Source organism: Bubalus kerabau, chromosome 1 (assembly GCF_029407905.1).
Source record: "Bubalus kerabau isolate K-KA32 ecotype Philippines breed swamp buffalo chromosome 1, PCC_UOA_SB_1v2, whole genome shotgun sequence".
Classification (NCBI taxonomy): domain Eukaryota; kingdom Metazoa; phylum Chordata; class Mammalia; order Artiodactyla; family Bovidae; genus Bubalus; species Bubalus kerabau.
In genome coordinates this window covers 181,453,244-181,473,314 of record NC_073624.1, presented here as the reverse complement: position 1 = coordinate 181,473,314, position 20,071 = coordinate 181,453,244, and the positions used below count along the sequence as shown (strand labels likewise).

Sequence of the window (20,071 nt, the reverse complement as noted above, 5' to 3'; positions counted from 1 at the left end):
TAGTGGGGGTGGGGTATGGCTAAGTGTCTCTTGTGTGACTCTGGAAATCTTTGTGACTGTGTAACTTCTTTCTGGGTCACGGTGATTGTGGGAGGCTGTGTTGAGGAAAGTTGAATTTGTGTTTGGATCTATGGAATGTTTCCATGTGCATCTTTATGGTTAATTTACAAGTGAGTTTCGAGTGACCCAGTCTCACTGAGCAGTGTGTGTACAACTGGGTTGGGTAAAGACAGGGTTCCTGCCCCCTCCCCCAGCTCTAGGGCTAAAGTTTCTGGGACCTGCCAGTGACTGACTGACTGGGAGACAGGACAGGGAGGAGCTAGGGAGGTCAGGGTGAATTCTCCACCCTCCGCCCCAGGTAACAAACTGAGGAGACTTCAAACAAAGTTCTTAGGCTGTAACTGTGCAACTGACTGGGGGGAGGGCCAGGGAAGGGCCACCCAAGTCCACTCCCCAGCCCCCTCCCTCACAGAATCTGGCTTAAGCCCCACCCAACACTGAAGCCACCCGCCCAGCCCATCCTGTCCTTGTCCCAAGTGTCCCTGAACCAGCCATCAGGTGAGAAGGACCCAGGCCTGGGGGAACCGGGAACCCTGAGGACAAATCGGTCTGCAAGGTAGAATCCATCTGAATCCTCAGGGTAGGGTGTGGAAGGTGAGCAAGGAATGGACACAGGAAATGTCCAGGTGGATCCAGGGCCAGGGGGAGGGGGCAGAGGCAGGGCGATTAAGTGGGAGGGGGATAGACTGGGGCTGCTGTGCAGCAGAGGGAGCCAGTCTGAGGCCAGGGGAACTGTGGGAAGGGACCTGGGGGCCAGGAGGCTTGGGGGCCAGGCTTTGGAGGACTTCAAAAGAAAGCGCAGGGCAGAGAATGGGCCCAGATTGGGTTAGGGGAGGAGGAGAGGAAAGGTCGAAGTGGAACTTGAGGAAAGAGAATTGGGGATGAAACTCAGTTGGAGCCCTGGGAACTTAGAAACTAAAGGGTTCAGGACTCAGGGAGCAGAGGAAAGTGTAGATGGCGTCCAGGTAAGGGGTATGGGATCTGAGAGGGATAAAACCTAAGGGTCTTGAGGGTGGGAGATAGACGGAGAGGGCCAGGGAAGGTCTGTACAAGACGCTGGGACCGGGAGTCCAAGGAAGGGAGTGACCTGGAAGAGGGGGCCTTGGAGAGGAGGGCTGGGGGCTAGGGGAGGGCAGAGCAGGTGGGAGGAGAGGGGAACCCGAGCAAGAGCCGGAACCCAGGAGCTGGTAAGGTGGTCGGGCTCGGAACAGCGCGCAGAGTCGAGCCGGGCCCGCATCTCTCCACCCCCGCCCACAGCCTCCAGCCCGGCTCCGTCCCGGCCCCCTACTCCTCGGCCCCCAAGCCTAGGTCCGATCCAGCGCCCCCTCTCCTTTGGCGCGACCGGCCCGGGCGCCGCGATGACCGTCACGTACACGGCGCGCGTGGCGAAGGCGCGCTTCGGCGGCTTCTCGAAGCTGCTGCTGCTGTGGCGCGGGAGCATCTATAAACTTCTGTGGCGCGAGCTGCTCTGTTTCCTTGGACTCTACATGGCGCTGAGTGCCGCCTATCGGTGAGGCGGCCCCGGGGGTGGGTAGGGTGGGGAGGGGATGGGGAGTGCCGTGCCTGAGGGAGGTCTCAGGAGGGGCTCCGGGGCGGCCCCGGAGTGGGTGCGGGAAGAGACCGGCTGCTGGGGACCTGGGCTCGCCGGTGACCCGGTGCCCCTCTCCCTCGCAGCTTCGTGCTGACCGAAGACCAGAAACGCTACTTCGAGAAGCTCGTCCTTTACTGCGACCGGTACGCCAGTCTCATCCCGGTCTCCTTCGTGCTGGGTGGGTTCGCGCTCCGGAGTTTCCCATTCTCTTCATCCCGAGACACCCATAGCCATTCCTGCTTTCTGAGACCCTTCCTCAAAGCCATCCCCGCACATCCCCATTTCTGCATCCTTTACTCCAGGTATGGCATCGATTCCCAGGACCTTGGAGGTCACCTAGTCAGTGTATCCCCTGAAGTTCCCCCATGAGAGAGCTGTGTGTCATCCACAGGCTTATCCCTGGTCACCTCAGGGACTCCCATCTGTGTCTGCATGGGCTTACCAGTGCCTCCCCTCACATGTTCTGATCCCCAGTGTGTGTTAGTCACTCAGTCATGTCTGACACTTTGAGACCCCGTGAACTATAGCCCGCCAGGCTTCTCTGACCATGGAATTCTCCAGGCAAGAATACTGGAGTGGGTTGCTATTCTCTTCTCCGAGGGATCTTCCAGACCCAGGGATCAAACCCAGGTCTCTTGCACTGCGGGCAGATTCTTTATCATCTGAGCCATCCCAGGGACCCCCTCCAAAGATCCCATAGGACTCCCTCATTTCAAGTCCATCCTGAGGGGCATCTCTCTGACAAGTCCGCCAGCTCCCTGTCCTCAATGATTTCACATAATATCAGCCTTCCTCCCACCATTCTGGGCCCATAAGGATGGGGTGACCAGCTTGCCCTAGGTTTCCTAACTTAGACCGTGTGCCCAACCCCTTCACACACCCCTGGCTCAGGGGCTCCCTATGGCCTTGGTGACAACTTACCTGTGGGCTCCATGTCTTCACCTTGATGTGTGCTCAGTCGTGTCTGACTCTTGAGATCCCTCGGACGGTACCCCACCAGGCTCCTCTGTCCATGGGATTTTCCAGGCGAGAATACTGAAATGGATAGCCATTTCCTACTCCAGATCTTCCCCACCCAGGGATCCAATTGGCGGGAGGATTCTTTACCACTAACTCCACCTGGGAAGCCCTCCTTCACCTCTTTGAGTGAGTGAAGTCGCTCAGTCGTGTGTGACTCTTTGCAATCTCATGGACTGTAGCCTACCAGGCTCCTCCATCCATGAGATTTTCCAGGCAGGAATACTGGAGTGGGTTGCCATTTCCTTCTCCAGGAGATCTTCCCGACCCGGGGATTGAACACGGGTCTCCTGCATTGTAGGCAGACGCTTTACCGTCTGAGCCACCAGGGAAGTCCTTCACCTCTATATGGAGATCCTAATCTCCCATCTCAGATGACATCCAAGCAGCCAGGGTGATTCAGCCTGCACCAACCTCTGACCTCAGGGCTAGATCCTCAGGTTCCCAGCCCACGTGGTCCCACATGGTCTGGGTGTCCAGTTACCCCGTGCTCCTGATGCAAGACCCAGGTCGGCTCCTCTTCCCTTGATCTGGGCTCCCAACTCCCTGACCCTAGTTTCCCAACTGAGCCCTCTCCCCCATCCCCGGCTCTCCCGCAGGCTTCTACGTGACGCTGGTAGTGCACCGTTGGTGGAACCAGTACCTATCCATGCCCCTGACCGACGCGCTCATGTGCGTCGTGGTTGGCACAGTGCACGGACACGATGAGCGCGGCCGCCTCTACCGACGCACGCTCATGCGCTACGCAGGGCTCTCCGGGGTGCTTATCCTGCGCTCGGTCAGCACCGCGGTCTTCAAGCGCTTCCCCACCATAGATCATGTGGTGGAAGCAGGTGAGGCTCCGGCCAAAACGGGACGCAGGCGGCGGGGGCAAGGTAGGGGCGGGGCAAATAACTCCCGACCTCGCCCGCGCAGGGTTTATGACCCGCGAGGAGCGCAAGAAGTTCGAGAACCTAAACTCATCCTACAACAAGTACTGGGTGCCTTGCGTCTGGTTCTGCAACCTGGCGGCGCAGGCTCGGCGCGAGGGCCGCATCCGCGACAACGGCGCCTTTAAGCTACTGCTGGAGGTGGGTTATCCGGATGGTCATTCTTAAAAAAAAAAAAAAAAAATTATACCCCACCCACCCTGAGGTTGTGTCATATTGTGACTTGCCACGTGCCTTTCACAGGGCGGATTCCAAACACCCTTATCTAGAGCCCCGAGGTGTACACGTATCGCTATGGGACGGTTTCTAGGTGAATAATGCCCCTAGGTATACACACTCACCACTAAAGACTCTCTAGTCCCTGGAAGCACATGCCCGCCTCCCACTAGGTGACCACTCACCTCCATCCCAGGTAACCCCCTACTTAATCCCCATGTGTGAGCTCACATTTCAGCCCCCTCATGACCTATATCTGCCCCACCAGGAGCTGAATGTGTTTCGGAGCAAATGTGGGATGCTCTTTCACTATGACTGGATTAGCGTGCCCCTTGTCTACACCCAGGTAACCTGGTTCTGCCTTTTTATATCCTGTGTCAGAGGCTCTGGAGCATTGGTCTCAAGGAAAAACTAAGGACTAGCTGAGACCCTGTCACAGTGACTAGTGGTCCTAGCTCTGGTCTCTCCATGACTTTCAAGACCTGACTGGCACCCCGTCCCCCAAGGTGGTGACCATTGCTGTGTACAGCTACTTCCTGGCTTGCCTCATTGGCCGCCAGTTCCTGGACCCAGCACAGGGCTACAAAGATCACGACCTGGACCTGTGCGTGCCAATCTTCACCCTGCTGCAGTTCTTCTTCTATGCTGGTTGGCTCAAGGTGGGTGGGGGTCCCAAGGCCAGGACTACAGGGGCGAAGTGGGCAGGGGTTCTCAGGGCTCTGCTTACCTCCTCTCTCCCCACTCAGGTAGCTGAGCAGCTCATCAACCCCTTTGGAGAGGACGACGATGACTTTGAGACCAATTTTTTGATCGACCGATGCTTCCAGGTGAGATTCTCTCAGTTGAGACCATTCCTAGGCTCCTAAAGGGACCCTGGCCCCAGCCCTGCCAAGACTCTTCCACACATCATTCCTGAACCATCCTCTCTCTTTGATAGCCACCTTCCTACCCATCCTGAGGGGTCCACCCTATGGTGCCAGTGCTTTTCCATGCCCCACTTTTCCCTGCATATCCTCTCCCGCAGGTGTCAATGCTGGCTGTGGACGAGATGTATGATGACCTGGCCATGCTGGAGAAGGACCTGTACTGGGACACGGCTGAGGCTCGCGCTCCCTACACCGCAGCCACCGCCTTCCTGATGCAGCAGCCCTCCTTCCAGGGCTCTACCTTTGACATCACGTGAGCCAGTGGGGGTGGACAGGGCCTCTTGGGTGGGGTCTCATGACTGTGTCGTCGTTCAGTCTCTCAGTCGTGTCCAACTCTTAGGGACCCCATGAACTGCAGCACAACAGGCTTCCTTGTCCTTCACCATCTTCTGGAGTTTGCTCAAACTCATGTCCAACTCATGCTCAAACTCATTGAGTTGGTGATGCCATCCAACCATCTCATCCTCTGGATGCATGACTGCAGGTTGTGTCTAATTGAAGGGGCAGTGGGTGACCAGAACGGGGCTAAAGGCTACACCCTGGAGATTCGGAGCTAAAAGCTACAGTCAATAGAACTAGGATGAGGTGTCAGGGATCCGGGTCAAGGTCTGGAGCCGGGACACTAAAGGCTACAGTCTATGAGGATTGGGCAGACCAGAAGCAACACGAGGCAGAGCCCCAACTAAGCCTTTTAAGGCCTAAGTTTGCTCATAGCCAGAGCTAGAGGATAAGGCCAGGCTCTGGAAGGGGCAAGCCAAGACTTCTGGGAGAAGTGGAACAATGAGATGGGTGGAGGCAGGAAAAGTAGCGTGCGCGGTCTCAGCTCTGTTGATGAAGACGGGAGAGGCGGCAGCGCTGACCCTCTGTCTCTCCTGCAGGCTGGCCAAGGAGGACATGCAGTTCCAGCGTCAGGACGGCTTGGACGTGCCGCTGAATGAAGCACACGGCGACTTCCTGCAGCGCCTCCTGCCAGTGGGCACGGGCATGGGCACAGGTGGCCTGCTGGGCCGGCGCGTGCCCTTGCTGCGCCGCAAGAACAGCCACGTGTCGGAGGAATCCATGGCTGCTAGCTGCGCGTGCGCAGGCGCTCCCGACGGCGCGGTCCCGGAGTGTGGCTGCGAAGGCCCGCTGGTCGACTTAGGCCAGCCGGAGCCGGAGTCTGAGCCCCTCACCGGCCCCGAGTCGCTTGCCCCCGTCCCCGCTCCCAGGGCGCCCTCTGAGCCCTTAACCGTGGTGCCGTTGTCTGGGACCCGGGGGCCGGCTCCGCCCTGGCTGCCCAGCCCCATTGGCGAGGAGGAGGAGAGTCTAGCCTGAGACCTTTGGACCCTGAATTCCCAAGGACAGGGAAACAAGCCTGCCTGCAGCAGTTTGGGTCTGCATAAGCTGCGTGTGGACTCGGCCAGCCCCCTTCTTACCTGCCTGCGCCCCAACTTTACGTTTGGCACAGAGCGTTGGAGCGCCTCCTGTGGGCCGAGGGCTGCACTAAGGGCGGGGTATCCTTCCAGCTTCTTTGAACAGCTAGCTGGGCCTTAGCGCCAGCTCTACTTCCCGCCACTGCGTGAGAAGCTTTTATCCCTGCGACCTGCCTTTCTTCTTTCTATAGACTGGACATATAAGTGAGTGCCCATCTCCTGAGCTGTGTGGATGAAATGAAAGCGGCTTTAAAAAATGTTTGATACATAATAGGTGCTCAATAAAATTGTAGTTTTTTTTTTTTTTTTTTTTCTAAAAACCTAACTCCTGCCAGGCGTTATGCTAGGTAAGCTTTAAGGATTATTTGATGATGTCCTGTCCACTTCCAAATTCTACTCTCTGAAACGGCCCCATTCAGTGCCCATGGTTTTACACATTCATCAATATAGGATTCACAGGTCCCAGGACCATGCTTTCTCCCCCCAACCTTTTGTTTATTTTTGGCCACGCCCTGCAGCTTAGTTGCAGGGATGGACCCGTTGCAATGGAGTGAGAAGTCCTAACCACAGAACCGCCAGGGAATTCTGCCAGCCTTGCTTCTGCAAGTGACCCCTCTGCCTCTACAATGCTCTAGGTCTTACATCAATCGTATGTACATGACTCCTGAATTTAGAAGTCCAGCCAGGGTCCCTTCCCACACTCTAGATGCAGAGAGCCACCTGTCTACTCAACATCTCTATGTATAGATCTCATGGGCACCTTGAACATAACATGCTCCCCAAACTAGTTCCCTGTCGACTCCCCACTTGTTTATCTTCCATCAGCTTTGTTCTTCCTGAGGACAAAACCTGGGAGTCACCTTCAACTTCTTTTTTTTTTTTAAGTTCATTTATTTGTTTAAAAAACATTTTATTTATGTGGCTGCATTGGATCTTAGTTGAAGCACACGAGATCTTCGTTTGGTCATGCAGGATCTTTTGGTTTGGTGCAGGTTTAGTTCCTCTACAGTATGTGACATCTTAGTGCCCTGACTAGGGATCCAACCTGTGTTTCATGATTGCAAGGTGGATTCTTAACCACTGGACCACTAGAGAAGTCCCTTAAAAAAAAAATACATATATATATATATACACACACACACACACACACACATATATGTGTATGTTTTGGCCATGCAGAGCTGCAAGTGGTGTCTTGGTTCCCTGAGCAGGGATCAAACGCAGGCCCCCAGTAGTGGAAGCACAGTGTTAACCACTGGACTGGCAGGGGAGTCCCCAGGTTCTCTCTCTCTCTTTCATCGCTTCTCCTTATCAGTTCAGTTCAGTCCCTCAGTCGTGTCCGACTCTTTGCGACCCCATGAATCGAAGCATGCCAGGCCTCCCAGTCCATCACCAACTCCCGGAGTTCACTCAGACTCATGTCCATCAAGTCAGTGATGCCATCCAGCCATCTCATCCTCTGTTGTCCCCTTCTCTTCCTGCCCCCAATCCCTCCCAGCATCAGAGTCTTTTCCAATGAGTCAACTCTGCATGAGGTGGCCAAAGTACTGGAGTTTCAGCTTTAGCATTATTCCTTCCAAAGAAATCCCAGGGCTGATCTCCTTGCAGTCCAAGGGACTCTCAAGAGTCTTCTCCAACACCACAGTTCAAAAGCATCAATTCTTCAGTGCTCAGCTTTCTTCACAGTCCAACTCTCACATCCATACATGACCACTGGAAAAACCATAGCCTTGACTAGACGGACCTTTGTTGGCAAAGTAATGTCTCTGCTTTTCAATATGCTATCGAGGTTGGTCATAACTTTCCCTCCAAGGAGTAAGCGTCTTTTAATTTCATGGCTGCAGTCACCATCTGCAGTGATTTTGGAGCCCCCCAAAATAAAGTCTGACACTGTTTCCACTGTTTCCCCATCTATTTCCCATGAAGTGAAGGGACAGCAAATCCCATCAGCTTAATCTTCCAATTGTATCCAGAATCCAACCATTTCCTATTCCTCTAGGATTCCCACTCTGGCCAGAGCCCTCACTATCATCCAACCACCCATGTGGATAGTGACTAGGTCTTTCAGCTCTGACCCTAACACCTCCACAGTCTGTTCCTCCCACAGGACCAAAAGGAGCCTATGAACACTTGAATCAGGTCACATTCCTCCTTTGCTCAGAACCGTCTGTGTTTCCCACTTCACTTAGAATAAAAGTTAAGGGGGACTTCCCTGGTGGTCCAGTGGTTAAGAATCTGCCTTGCAATTCAGGAGACTTGGGTTTGATCCCTGGTTGAGGAACTAAGATCTCATACTTCAGAGCAACTAAGCCCCTGGGCCACAACTACTGAGCCCACACACTCTAGAGCCCATGCTCCACAACAAAAATAGCTCCCACTCGCCACAACTAAAGAAATCCTGCACCAAAATGAAGACCCAGCTCAGCCAAAAAAAAACCCAACAAAGAACATAAGCCAGCCTTTTCTTAAAAGCAATGATCTTAGCCCCTTGCCCACCATCTCCCCCTGCCCTCAGTGCCCAGAGTCCAGCCAGGTCAGATTAAAAGTCTTTATTATTTTTCTTCTCAAATATAAAATCACTCTATCCCCTGCAGCTCACTAACCCCAGGGAGAAAATCAAGAATAAGAATCACATTGCTAAAAAGAGTAGGCCCATTCTTGCCTCCCACCTGCCTCCTACACTCTTGTCCCAGCTGAGAGAGAAAGGTGCACAGACTGTGACTTCAAGGCTCTCAAGCAACCAGCTGAGGCATAATTCTGGGCCCCCTGTGAGTTGGGGGAATCCAGGGTGGATAAAGCTGGGCAGGTGGCAGGATCCTGCGATCCATCAGTGCTTGTCGGCAGGGCGCATGTTCAGGGTTGCTAGGCGTCCCAGGGGTCCACGGCGAGCGTTGGTGGCCAGCCGCTGCTGTGCCAAGAACGACTGGGCATGGGCAGGGGCCCGCTCTTCCCCAGCTCGCTGCTGTAGAGCCATGCCCTGGAGGGAGGGAGGGAGGGGCACGGCTGGAGTCAGATGAGCCTCCAGGACACCAGCACCCCCCACGCTCCCAGTACTTCAGGCAGGTGATGGTGCACTCACCATATTATACCAGGCACTGATGAGCAGCTTTTCTTCCTGCTCCCGCTGACTTCGACTCTTGTCGAAGTCCATCTGCTAAGGAGGGAACAGTCAAGGGACTGGATATACTGGTGGCAGTGAGAAGGGGTTAGGACACCCACCTCCAGGTGCCGAATTCGGACGTCCCGCTCCCGGAGCTGTGTCCTCAGGGCGTGGAGATCTAGGGGAGCCCCGCCAGGTGGTTGCTGCTTGGGTTCCAGGGTCTGTATGACCTAGGGGTGGGGAAAGACACAGTCAAGGTGACCTTGGCCCCACCGGCCATGATGCAGAATTCTGTGACATGATGCGGCAGGACAGGCATGGGGCCAGGAGGCAGAGAGTTGCCAGGTGGGCAGCAGTGGCCCGGGCAGGAGGCCAGCGGGGTACCCAGCGTCCTCACCACGCGCGCCCTGTCCACATAGCGGCGGTACCGCTCCTCCACGGCCCGTAAGTCCTCGTCCTTCTTTTGCAGGCTGTGCTGAAGCTCCTCGATTCGCCGGGCTGCTGGGAGTCAAGGTGGCCCCTAAGCTCTGTGCAGAGCTTGGGGGCTCCCCCCACCCATCCAGGCCACTGAGCGCCCCCTCACTGCTGCTGTCGGCGGGGGGCTCCAGTTCCTCGATGTACTCGCGCTTCCGCTGCAGCTCCAGATCTGCTTCATGCAGCTTCTGCCTGCAGGTGGGGAGCCAGAGGCAGTCTCAGTTCCGGGCCCATTTCTCTGCTTCCCAGAAGTGTTCCTGCAGACCTCTCCACCTGACTCCAAGTCTGGGGGCTATGTGTCCCGGCACCACCATCTCTTCAGCCATCAGAGCCACAACCCTCCATGACCCTCACCAGGTGGCCCCTGCACCAGCCCTCCCTCCCCCATCTGTCCACTTCTCTCCATTCCACAGCCCACATGCTGGTCCAGGCACCGTCATCCCTTGCCAGCCTTCTACTCTCAACTCTTTAGTTCCATTCCCCACCCAGCAGCCAGGGATCTCTCTAGAATGCAAATCTCTTCTAATGAAAGGAAATACAAGCTAATAGTTTGCATTCTGCCACCTGGGGCAAAACCCCAAAGATCCCTTTAAATGAGACTAATATCATGTATCATGGACTTGGAACATGGTATAACATCTAATAGTGAACCTTCAGCTATATCTACTAAAATTACAAACCCATATGCCCTGGGAGCCACCCATTCCTTTTTGTGTGTGTGTGATATATTTGCACACAAACAAAATGATACATATATAAGATTTTACTTTGTTGCACACATTGAAATCGCAAATGCCTAGAAAGAATGAATTAAATCAATTACGATATTACCAAAAAAATGCTATATGCCAGCCCTTCTAGACCAGAATTCTACAGAATTAAGCCCTAATGCCTCCAGGTATTCATCTTCTATAAGGAAATAGCTTTCTGTGCTCTAGGTTGGCATTAGGTACATTCCAGTCTTGGCAGAACTGAGAGAATAGTCATGAAAATCATTTTCTGTAAGGTCCAGTTTCCCCATGGAACCCCAGCTGACAAAGACTGCTATATCAAGAAATTAATAATAAGGTCTCCCTTTATTTATTCATACGAAGAAATTTCCCCAGTTAACTGGTTAAGTAGGGAAAGCAAAGTGTACATATTATACTACCTTTTGTGTAAATTAGGAATGAGAGTAAAAAGCTATATTCATATTCATTTGAATTTGCTTTAAAAATTATAGAAAAATTTCCATAATGAACTAATAGAAATGGGGCTGGAATGGGGCAGAAACTGAGTTAATGAGGGAAGACTGAGATGTTTACCCTTTATTTCTGTATAACTTGGTATACGTTTTGGTTTTTAAATTATAATTGTGATAGCTATCTAAAATAGTTTCTTTCTTTATTTATTTAAGAAAGTTCTTTTTAATAAAGAACTTTATTTTTTAGGAATTCCCTAGCGGTCCAGTGGTTAGGACGTGGAGCTTTCACAGCTGTGGGCCCAGGTTTTATCCCTGGTTGGGGAACTAAGATCCCACAAGCTGAGCAGTGTTTTCAAAAATGAAAAAAAAAAAAAAAAAAAAAGCTTATTATTTTTTTTTTTTTTGCAATGCAAAAAAGTAATAAAAGCTGACTATCACTTTGTCACACAACCTTGCTGAAATTCCCTGAGTGACTCCCAATTGTTCCCCCAAAATAGTCCACACACCTTCCTTTGGTCTATAAGACCCCAGGGGAGCTGACACTTTAGTCTGTGTGTCAGCTGACCCCTGGCCTCATAAACAACTCCCCATGGACACCAGATCCATCCCCTACACCTTTGCCCCAATCTTTCCCCCCACCCGACTCACAGATGTTCCTCCAACTTCCTCTTCAGCAGGATTGACTGGAGGAGAGAAGAGGCGCTGGGTGAGTGTGGGGATGAGGTGTCCAGAGGTCCCAACCTTCTTGGCGGGTGAGGGTCGGGAGTGGCACTCTGAGCCCAAGGTACTTACTATGGACTTCACGGGGCATCAGGCAGCAGTGGGGAGAGAGAGGAGGGTTACTGGTGGGCACAGGGGAGGGCCAGGCAGGGAGGAGGTGGGCACTCACGTCCTCAGTCTTGCCCCCCTGCTCCTGTAGGGCCTTCTGAAGGTCCTCCACCTGGGCCCTCAGCTCCGACAGCTGCTGCTGGTTCAGCCTGCGGAGGTGGGGGCCCCGCTCAGTGCCTGCGCCCTCCCTCACTCCCTCTCCAAGCTTAAGGGGGAGGCCCTCCTCCGCAGGGTGGGTCCTCACCGGTGCTGCGTCTCCAGGCGGTGGCGCGCACGGTTGGCCTCCTCCAGGTGGCGCTGCAGCTCCTCCTGCCGTTCCCTGTCGGCTGCCTCCTGCTGGCACAGGCGCTTGTTCTCCAATTGAAGTCGCAGGAGTGTTTCCCTGGGGATGGGGAAGGAGTGAGCAGGTCTGGGGATGGGTCACCACTCAGGCCTACAGGGCTCCGGGAGGGAAACTGGGCGGACGGGGCAGAGAGAGGGACAAAGCCCAGGGGAAGGGCCCAGTCAGACCCTAGGGTAGGGTTAGAGTACCCGGGACTGAGCCTAGGAGTGGGTGGGCAGAGCGCTGGTGGGGTGGCACAAAGTGGACAGAGCCATGAGCACTGAGATGGGGCTCCGGGATAGGAAAACACTGCAAAGAGGAAAGCTGGACTGGGAGTTCATGTGGGCAGGATATAGGACACTGATCCCAGCAGGGAATACTCTGAGAACAGGGCTGTGTCCTGGGGGCAGAACCTGATGTGGGCGGCGCAGGGCAAAGGATTTTTGCCTGGGCAGTGGAGACAGATAAGTTGGATCTAATTGGTGCACTGAGGGTAGATCCCAAAGAGGTGAGGGGAGCCACCAACAGGGCTAGAGTCCCAGCCAGTTAAAAGCAGAATTAGAAGTGGGTGAGCATAAAGGACTCCCCTGGTGGCTCAGATGGTTAAGAATCTGCTTGCAATGTAGGAGACCTGGGTTGGATCCCTGGGTCAGGAAGATTCCCCTAGAGAAGGGAATGGCAACCAATTCCAGTATTCTTGCCTGGAGAATTCCATGGATGGAGAAGCCTGGTGGACTACAGTCCATAGGGTGGAGGAAAAAAAGCTCGGCTAGGACTTGGGAACCAAGCTGAGCAGGTCTGGCAAGTGGTAAGTACCTGCTTTGGGGATGGGGTTGAGGGTGGGAACGGGGTTCAGGGTGGGAACTGGCAGGCTCCAGTGGGACCAGAGCTCTGAGTGACTGACCCCTGGATACCTGAGCTCTGCAGGAAGGATCTCAGCTGCTAAGTTTCCCACAGCCGGTGAGGTGGGATCCAGTGAGGGGTCTGGAGAATGTGAGAAAACTCTTCAGGTGGTGTCACAGTTCTTGTCCCCATCCCTAGGATCCTTGGATGAAGCATCTTTGGGGACTCAAGTTTGACCAATGCCTGACTTGACACAAACCCCACACCCAGCTTGAAAGGGAGCCATGATATTTAGCCTGAGTTTGCCTTTGCTCACCCCCTTAGAGCCCCGAAGGACAGCTCTTGCTGCTTTCCATTGGGCCACATCACCTCTTTCCACTTGAGACTCCCTCCAGCATGGCCTCGCTCTGCGACCCCAAACTAGACAAGCCCTGGGCACTGCCTTTTCTGCTTGCCCTAACAGCACATGTGGCCAGGTAAGGCTCCAGGCCAGAGCTCTCCCAGGCCCTGGGATGAACCTCCAACTCACCGGCCTGGGCCAGCCCCCGAGGCTGCATCTGGGCGCAGCGCAGCTCCTCATTGGCCTCCCGCAGGGAGTCCCGCTCTGCCAACAGCCGCTGGAGGGACAGGGTGCAACAGGCCACTTGAGGCAGGATCGGCCTCCTGGGAAATGGGCTTTGCCTTGATGGGCAGGGTGAGGCTTGGGCAGTAGGACCTCAGCCTCACCTCCTTCTCCTTTGTCACCGACTCATACTTTTCCTCCAGATTGCGGCACTCGAATAGCCATTTCTCAGCCTTCATGGCCTCCTCTTGCCGTTGGCCCTGCAGTTCCTGAACCTGAACAGAGGCGAGGGGAGAGGACTACAGGGTGAGAGGGAGGGACAGGGACTGAGTACAAGGTGAAAGGGCGGGGCCAGAGGGACCCGCAGAAAGAGACTTGGAAGAGGCGGGGCTTAAGTGAAGAGGCGGGGCTTGCAAAGCTAGAGCAGAGCTGTCCAGTCTAGAGGGTGTGGCCTCTACGTAAACGAGGGGGCGGGCTCCGGGTGGACTAGCTCAGCACTCTGCTGAGGGTAGGCCAAAGTCAGTAGCCAGCCGAGAGGAGCCCCCACCCCAGTCTGGGTCCAGGCTCCCACCCACACCTGTCGCCGCTGCGCCTCTAGCTGAGCACGCAGGGATCCGGCCCGGCGCAGTTCTTCCTCCAGCTGTCGTGTGCGCTCCGCGTGGCCGGCGTTGCACTCCTCCAGCTGCCGCACCTGCCGCCGAAGCTCCCGCAGCTCGCCCAGGCGGCGTCTGCAGCTGTTCAGCGTGGCTTCCAGCTGCCCGGCACGCTCGGAGGACTGCCTGGGGGGCCGGGGCAAATGGAAAGAGGAGGTGGGGGTCTGCTTGGGTCTGCAAGGGTTCAGCTTGGATGCGAGGCCCTCAGGGCAGGGGAAGGTGTCAGGTCAGCCTTGGGCATTTGGTTCAGGAAGGTCAGGGGTCAGCGGGGCCTGGTGATGTTGGGTGATCATTAGGGAGCATAAAGGAAGACCTAAACATAAATGGTTGTGTTCGTGCTCGGTGGCTCAGTCATGTCTGACTCTTTGGGACCCCACGGCTCCTCTGTCCATGCGATTTTTCTAGGCAAGAATACTGGAGTGGGCTGCCATTTCCTTCTCCAGGGGATCTTCCCGACCTAGGGATGGGACCCACATCTCATGTGTCTCCCACATTGGCAGGCAGATTCTTTACCAGTGAGCCACCTGGGAAGCCCCAAACATCAATGGTTACCCCAAGATCAAAATCAGGGGTTTTCTGGGAGACACAAAACGACTGGGGTTACAGGAGGAATGATGGGGCCCAGAGGATCTGAGGAGCCTCCTTGGACACTCTGGGGTCATGAGATGGCTTTGGGGCCAATAAGGGCATTGTGGGTGCAGGGGCCATGGAGGGGTCATGGTCATGGGGGATCTCTGAGGCATAGCAATACGGGGTTCTTGAAGATATGGTAGGGGCTCACTAGGAACTTTTAACATTACAGAGGTGTCATAGGGATCACAAGGGAGCTCTTTGAGGCTACAGAAGGCACATTGAGGTTCAGGGGTGGGTACTATGGGGGCCCACAATGCACTTTGCGGTTTCAGGGATGCTGTGGCATCATAAGAAGGGATAGTCATGAGATGGGGGGTCAGAGGTGTCACCAAGGGCAAAGTTATTGCATCATGGGGTCCTGGGGGGCCACCATGGATCCAGGGACTTTGGTGTTCTCCAGAGGACATGATGGGTTCCAGGATAGTGTTGCAGTGTTCAGGACAGTATTTTAGAGTCTATGGGGCATTGTGAGGGCTCACTAGGAATTTGGGGGTTACAGAGGTACAGTGACGTCAGAGGGGCAGTCTGGCAGTGGGGACCTGCCACTCACCGAAGCTCATCCATCTCATCCTTCAGAGCCTGCGCCTCCTGGGCCAGGCTGGTCAGCGCTTGGTTCCGCTGCTGCAGCTCGGCAACCTCCCGCTCCAGCTCCACACAGCGCATGCGCTCGTCCTCCCTGCCACTCTCCAGCCTGGGGGATGGCGGAAGCGTCACATGAAGGGACTGTACCTGCCCCAGGCTCCTGGTCTGCTGGCCCTGTCCCCCGCCTGGCCATACCTGAAGTTCTCTTCCTGCAGCTGCTCCAACTGGGTCTGCAGGAGCAGCAGCTTCTTGGCAGTGAGGCCGCTGGCGCCCTCATCCTCGGGCCTGCCCACCCGCTCCCTTAGAACCGAATTTTCCTGAGCCAGGCTCTGCTTCTCCTCTGACAGGAGAACCAGCTGCGGGCAGGCAGGGCATACAGATAAGCTGGAGCTGGGAGGGGAGGCTGTGCGGGCAACCCTACCCTGGGAGCACCTGAGAACTCCCATCTCGGCCCCACCTGCCGCTCCAGATCCAAACAGCGCTGCCGCAGCTCGTCCCCCTCATCAGCCTCCTCACTCAGGAAGTAGTACCTGCGGGACTGATGAGAGGAGTGGAGGGACGGGGAGAAGAAAAAAACTCAGGGATCCAGGGGAGGAGGATGCGGAAAGGGAGGCTGGGATCTCCAGGGACAGAGCGGAGGGAGCTGACAAACCCTCAGATCTAAGAGAGAGCTTGGACCTGAGGGGACTGGAGGAAAGGCAACTCTGGAGCCCTGGGGACCTGGCAAGAGACTAGGATCCTGGGGGATGGGAGTGGTTTACAGGCTTAAGGTCAAGCCCCTCCTCCTTAGGCAGCCCTGGAAAATCAGTAATAGGGGTGGACTTTAACACGGTCCCCACCCTTTACCTGGCTATCAAAGTTCCCATATGTTTCTGGTGACAGGGAGTCAGAGGTGTCTTTGGTCATGAGCTGGAGGGAGGGGAGAGGGCAGTGGGAGAACACTGAGATGAGCTGGGGCCTCTGAGGGCAGACTCCAAAGTTTCTACAATCCAGCCTAAGAATCCTCGTCCTTCAAAACAACCCCAGTCCAGAGGCTCTCCCATGTGTCCAACAAACAGGGAGTCCTGGTCCTTCTTCCCCCCAGCTCCCAGCTGCCCTGCAAAGTATTTGGGATCCTAGATCCAGAGAAGGAACTGAACCCAGACCATGGCAGTGGAAGCATTCATTCCTAACCACTGGACCATCTGAGAATTCCTGAGGCCTGGCCCTTTTAGCATAGTAGGTTGTGACTTCAAGCTGGGAGGAGCTGGCAGACACATGAGACAGAGAAATCTGGCCAGCTGAGTTCCACACAGAGCCCAGGCCTTACCAGGGCAGAGCCTGTGCCCAGCTGCCTCTGCCCTGGAAATGTCCCCTCCCCTGAAGCTCCTTCCCACAGTGGGCACCCCCACCTACCTCCTGGATGGCTTCCATCACCACATGCTGAACGGATTCCTCTAGTGTCATGATTCTCTGGATGTGTTCTGAGGGTCAAGGTGGGGGAGACTGAGGCAAGGGTCGGAGGGGCGAGGAGGGTTTTCTCGGGTCTTCCCATTAGGGACCACCCCTAACCTCCCATACCCTGCTTTTTCTCGCAACTGATGGCACAACCCAGAACCAGCTGAAGCAGCTTGCCAAGCTCTTCTGGATCTGAGAACTCGCCAATGAGGCTCACATCTGGAAGGTGCTGCTCCAAAATGGGATGCCCCAGGACCTGAGGATGGGAGGATGAAGGGGTATCAGGGGCTCAAGGATTTCCCCCCGGCTCCTCCCAACCTAACCCACTAAATCCTTTTACAGTTACTCACATCCTGAGAGTACTCCACTAGGCTCTGTAAGATTGCCTTCAGATTGCTGACCTGGGGAGGGGCAAGGAGTTGTGTCCAGGGTCTGAAGCCCCCCAGAAGGGGCCAGGCAGACCCCACCCTGAACCTGTCTAGCTCATCCTCTTCTTCTCTGCCTCACCTCCTAATCCCTGGTCGTCTCATCCTGTTTGGTCCCATTCTCTGTCTCAATGTCCGCCCTCCTAGGACTGACCTGTCTGACTGCCTGCTCTTCTTCTCCACCTGCCCATATTATTTACGTGTCCCACAGATCCAGTCACTTCTCACCACCTGCCCCACTACCCTTTGACCCCTAACCATCATCTTCTTTCACGTGAATGGTTACAACAGCTTCCAGTCTTGCTGCTTTCCCTCCATTCCTCTACAAACAGCCAGGGGGAGCTTTTCAAGGCCCCAGCCAGGTTTGTGTCTTTCCTCTACTAAAATCCTTTCTTGACTTTACACAGCTTAAAATAGAATCTACCTCCCTGCTCCAGCCTGCCAGGTCCCTGATGACCTCATCTACCATTCCTACACTCCTGCTTTCTGTTCTAACCTCCCTGCCATTCATTCCTCGATCACACCAAGCTTATTCCCAACTGAAGGCCTTTCCATTTGTTCCTGGGGTCTGGAATCCCATTCCTCCAAATCTCACATTGGAGATCAGCCCGTCTAGAGTAACCACCCACCCATTCTCAGTTGGCTGTCTCTCACGACCCAGCTTTTATTGGCTTCATAGAGCTAACTGCTATTAGAAGTCAATGTTAATGCTTGTGTATGCAGTTTTTTGTCTGTGTTACTCCTTGCTGCACACCCAGGCCTGCTTAATACAAGAATGAATGAACAAATACATAGTTAGCTGGTCCCCATACAACTGTCCCTCTTCCTGTCCATCACCCAGGATATGTCTAACTGACCGGTCCCTGATCAACTCTTCACCAGTCTGTCCCCCATTCCTGAGTCCACCTGTCACCTTCAGCCTCCGGTTGGGACCTGGGTCCTCTGAAATGCCCTGGAGCCACGCTTCGTTGAACCAGGAAGGGTCTCTGGGGGTGAGAAGGTGGGATGAGCTGCTGGAGGATTCCTTTGGGACCCTCCCCCTCAGCCCCACTCACATCTGGTTCAGCACAAAGGCTACTGCCAGGCCACTGCTCAGGTCCTGGGGGCTGGTACAGGGGGGCGGGACATTGAACGTCTGCAGCTGAGGGAGGAGAGGAAAGTACAACAAGCAGAATTAGGGGCCGGGACCAAGGAACCACGCCCCTTTCGAAGACTTTTCCTGTCAGCAGGACCCTCACAAGGATGGGCGGAAGTTGCTGCCCAGTTGCTCCAGGAAGCCAGCTCCGTGGGGGTGTGGCCTCTGCTCACCTGGACCGACCAGAGGGGGCGTGGCCTCACTCTACCGCTGCCGAACAAACTCCGCGCAACCAAGCGAGGGCAGAATCACAAGTCACCTGGTCCCCACAGGCACCACGTGACCAGGCCACCTCACCTGGGCCCTCCCCTTCTACAAGACCCAGCCACAAAGGGGCGTGGCCTCACCTGTTCTTTCCAGCAAAATTGCCACGTGACGGGGCAGGTGCTCAGGCCAGAGTTTAACTACCTAGCAGGCCGACGACCCCCTCCTCCTCCCAGCCCCAGGACGGAGTGGGTGGACAGAGCCAAGTTGGCGTACACCTGTCCCTGGCCCCGCCCCCGACCTACCCAGGTGAGCAGAGACCCGCATAGTTCTGCCTTGTCCATGCTCATGGCTCCCGATCGGATTCGACCCCGGCCGTGCAGCCCCGCCACCGCAGCGGCGTCCAGATCAGCCAACAGCGAGCGCCAGCAGCCCCGACCTCCCGCTCGGCCTAGAGCGCCGCCCCGCCCCCTAGGCGCAGGCCCCGCCCTAAACACGTGATCTCCTCCAGGCTCTAGCTCAGGCCTTCAGACCCGCCATGTTGGATCCGGGAAGCCGTTTGAGCGCCTGTAGTGCCGCTAGGGGTCAGTCTGGGCCAACCTTGCGCATCCCAAGGGTGGCCTCGCCTCTTTTCCTCCCCGAGCTCTTTTTGAGGTAGTGAAGACCCCGCCGTCTTTCCTCGACCGAGGTGGAGTTGCCCCACCCTGTTATACAGGCGCATTCACGTCCCTTCCCTTCGGCTGAAAGAAATTCTGCTGTCTAACCACATTATGATCGGAGCCTTTGCGCGGGAGAAGGGCAGGCCATAACATATTCTATGGACTTAGGGAACACTAAAGTTTCTTCCCAGCGGAAAGGATTTGATAGTCTTGCCCAAGGGTAGACAAGGGGATTCGGGTCCTAAGTCAAGGGCAGGATAGTTAGTCCTGGGTAGTGAACAGACATACTTGCCTACCCTGGATCCGTCCTTCACTAAGCTTTCCCAGCCCTTTCCCCTCTCTGAGCCCTGCGCCTCAGAACCCATTACCGGGCCGGCCTGGTCGCCTCGGCCCACCAGGGGGCGCCCGGACCGCAGGAACGCAGCCTAGAGGGGAAACGACGGGCCTTCTCTGAGACCCCTGGGCAGTGAAGGAGGCTTAAAAGGAAAATGCTAACAGTACTACGTAACAATAAACTCGCAGTCACTATTTATGGAGTGCCTACAGAATGCAGCTCTGCGCTAAGCGATTTAAATATATAGTTGGTTGGAATCCCCACGACTCTAGGTAGCAAGGGCTCTCATAATTCCCGGTGCGCAAGAGTGGAAAGAGGTTCTGGGTGGATCCGGCTTGGGGGCCTGGGAGGCGGGTAAAACCCCGGCCGGCGTCCTCTGACGCCTGAGTTCCCTTGCAGTCCCTCCCCCGCGGGGCGGGCGAGGTAATGAGTAGTAATTAGAGGTTATTAGCTGTACCCAGAGGGAGGGGCGGGCTCTGCTTTGGGGGTGGGTCTAGGTCTGAAAGAAGGAGAGCTGCTCCCTGCAACCTAGAGTCTGGTTCTGGC

General features: G+C 55.3%; 2 protein-coding genes across 5 annotated transcripts; one reads left to right on the top strand and one right to left on the bottom strand.

Annotated features, from left to right (window-relative positions):
- The first annotated feature begins 797 nt into the window (after positions 1–797).
- BEST2 (bestrophin 2) lies at positions 798–6,433 on the top strand. The gene is made up of 10 exons (XM_055566568.1): positions 798–1,025; positions 1,318–1,570; positions 1,735–1,829; positions 3,268–3,501; positions 3,584–3,738; positions 4,082–4,159; positions 4,320–4,472; positions 4,560–4,640; positions 4,838–4,992; positions 5,618–6,433. Exons 2-10 carry the CDS (start codon positions 1,419–1,421, stop codon positions 6,051–6,053), a joined length of 1,539 nt encoding a protein of 512 aa, XP_055422543.1. The 5' UTR covers positions 798–1,025; positions 1,318–1,418; the 3' UTR covers positions 6,054–6,433.
- A 2,252-nt stretch (positions 6,434–8,685) lies between these two features.
- Positions 8,686–18,984, bottom strand: HOOK2 (hook microtubule tethering protein 2). 4 transcript variants are annotated; one of them, XM_055566564.1, is made up of 22 exons: positions 18,838–18,984; positions 18,249–18,334; positions 18,107–18,179; positions 17,119–17,169; positions 16,892–17,024; positions 16,727–16,794; positions 16,178–16,240; positions 15,789–15,869; positions 15,527–15,687; positions 15,300–15,440; positions 14,041–14,242; positions 13,628–13,738; positions 13,431–13,518; positions 12,973–13,042; positions 11,981–12,118; positions 11,798–11,885; positions 11,557–11,591; positions 9,835–9,917; positions 9,649–9,752; positions 9,371–9,481; positions 9,231–9,305; positions 8,686–9,128 (listed from the first exon to the last, which is right to left on the bottom strand). In XM_055566564.1, the coding sequence occupies exons 1-22, from the start codon at positions 18,880–18,882 to the stop codon at positions 8,979–8,981; spliced, it is 2,157 nt and encodes a 718-aa protein (XP_055422539.1). In that variant the 5' UTR covers positions 18,883–18,984; the 3' UTR covers positions 8,686–8,978. The 4 variants fall into 4 exon arrangements, with proteins under 4 accessions (XP_055422539.1, XP_055422540.1, XP_055422541.1 ...); XM_055566565.1 differs by having other exon boundaries at positions 9,231–9,302; XM_055566566.1 differs by having other exon boundaries at positions 9,649–9,749.
- Positions 18,985–20,071: the final 1,087 nt, after the last annotated feature.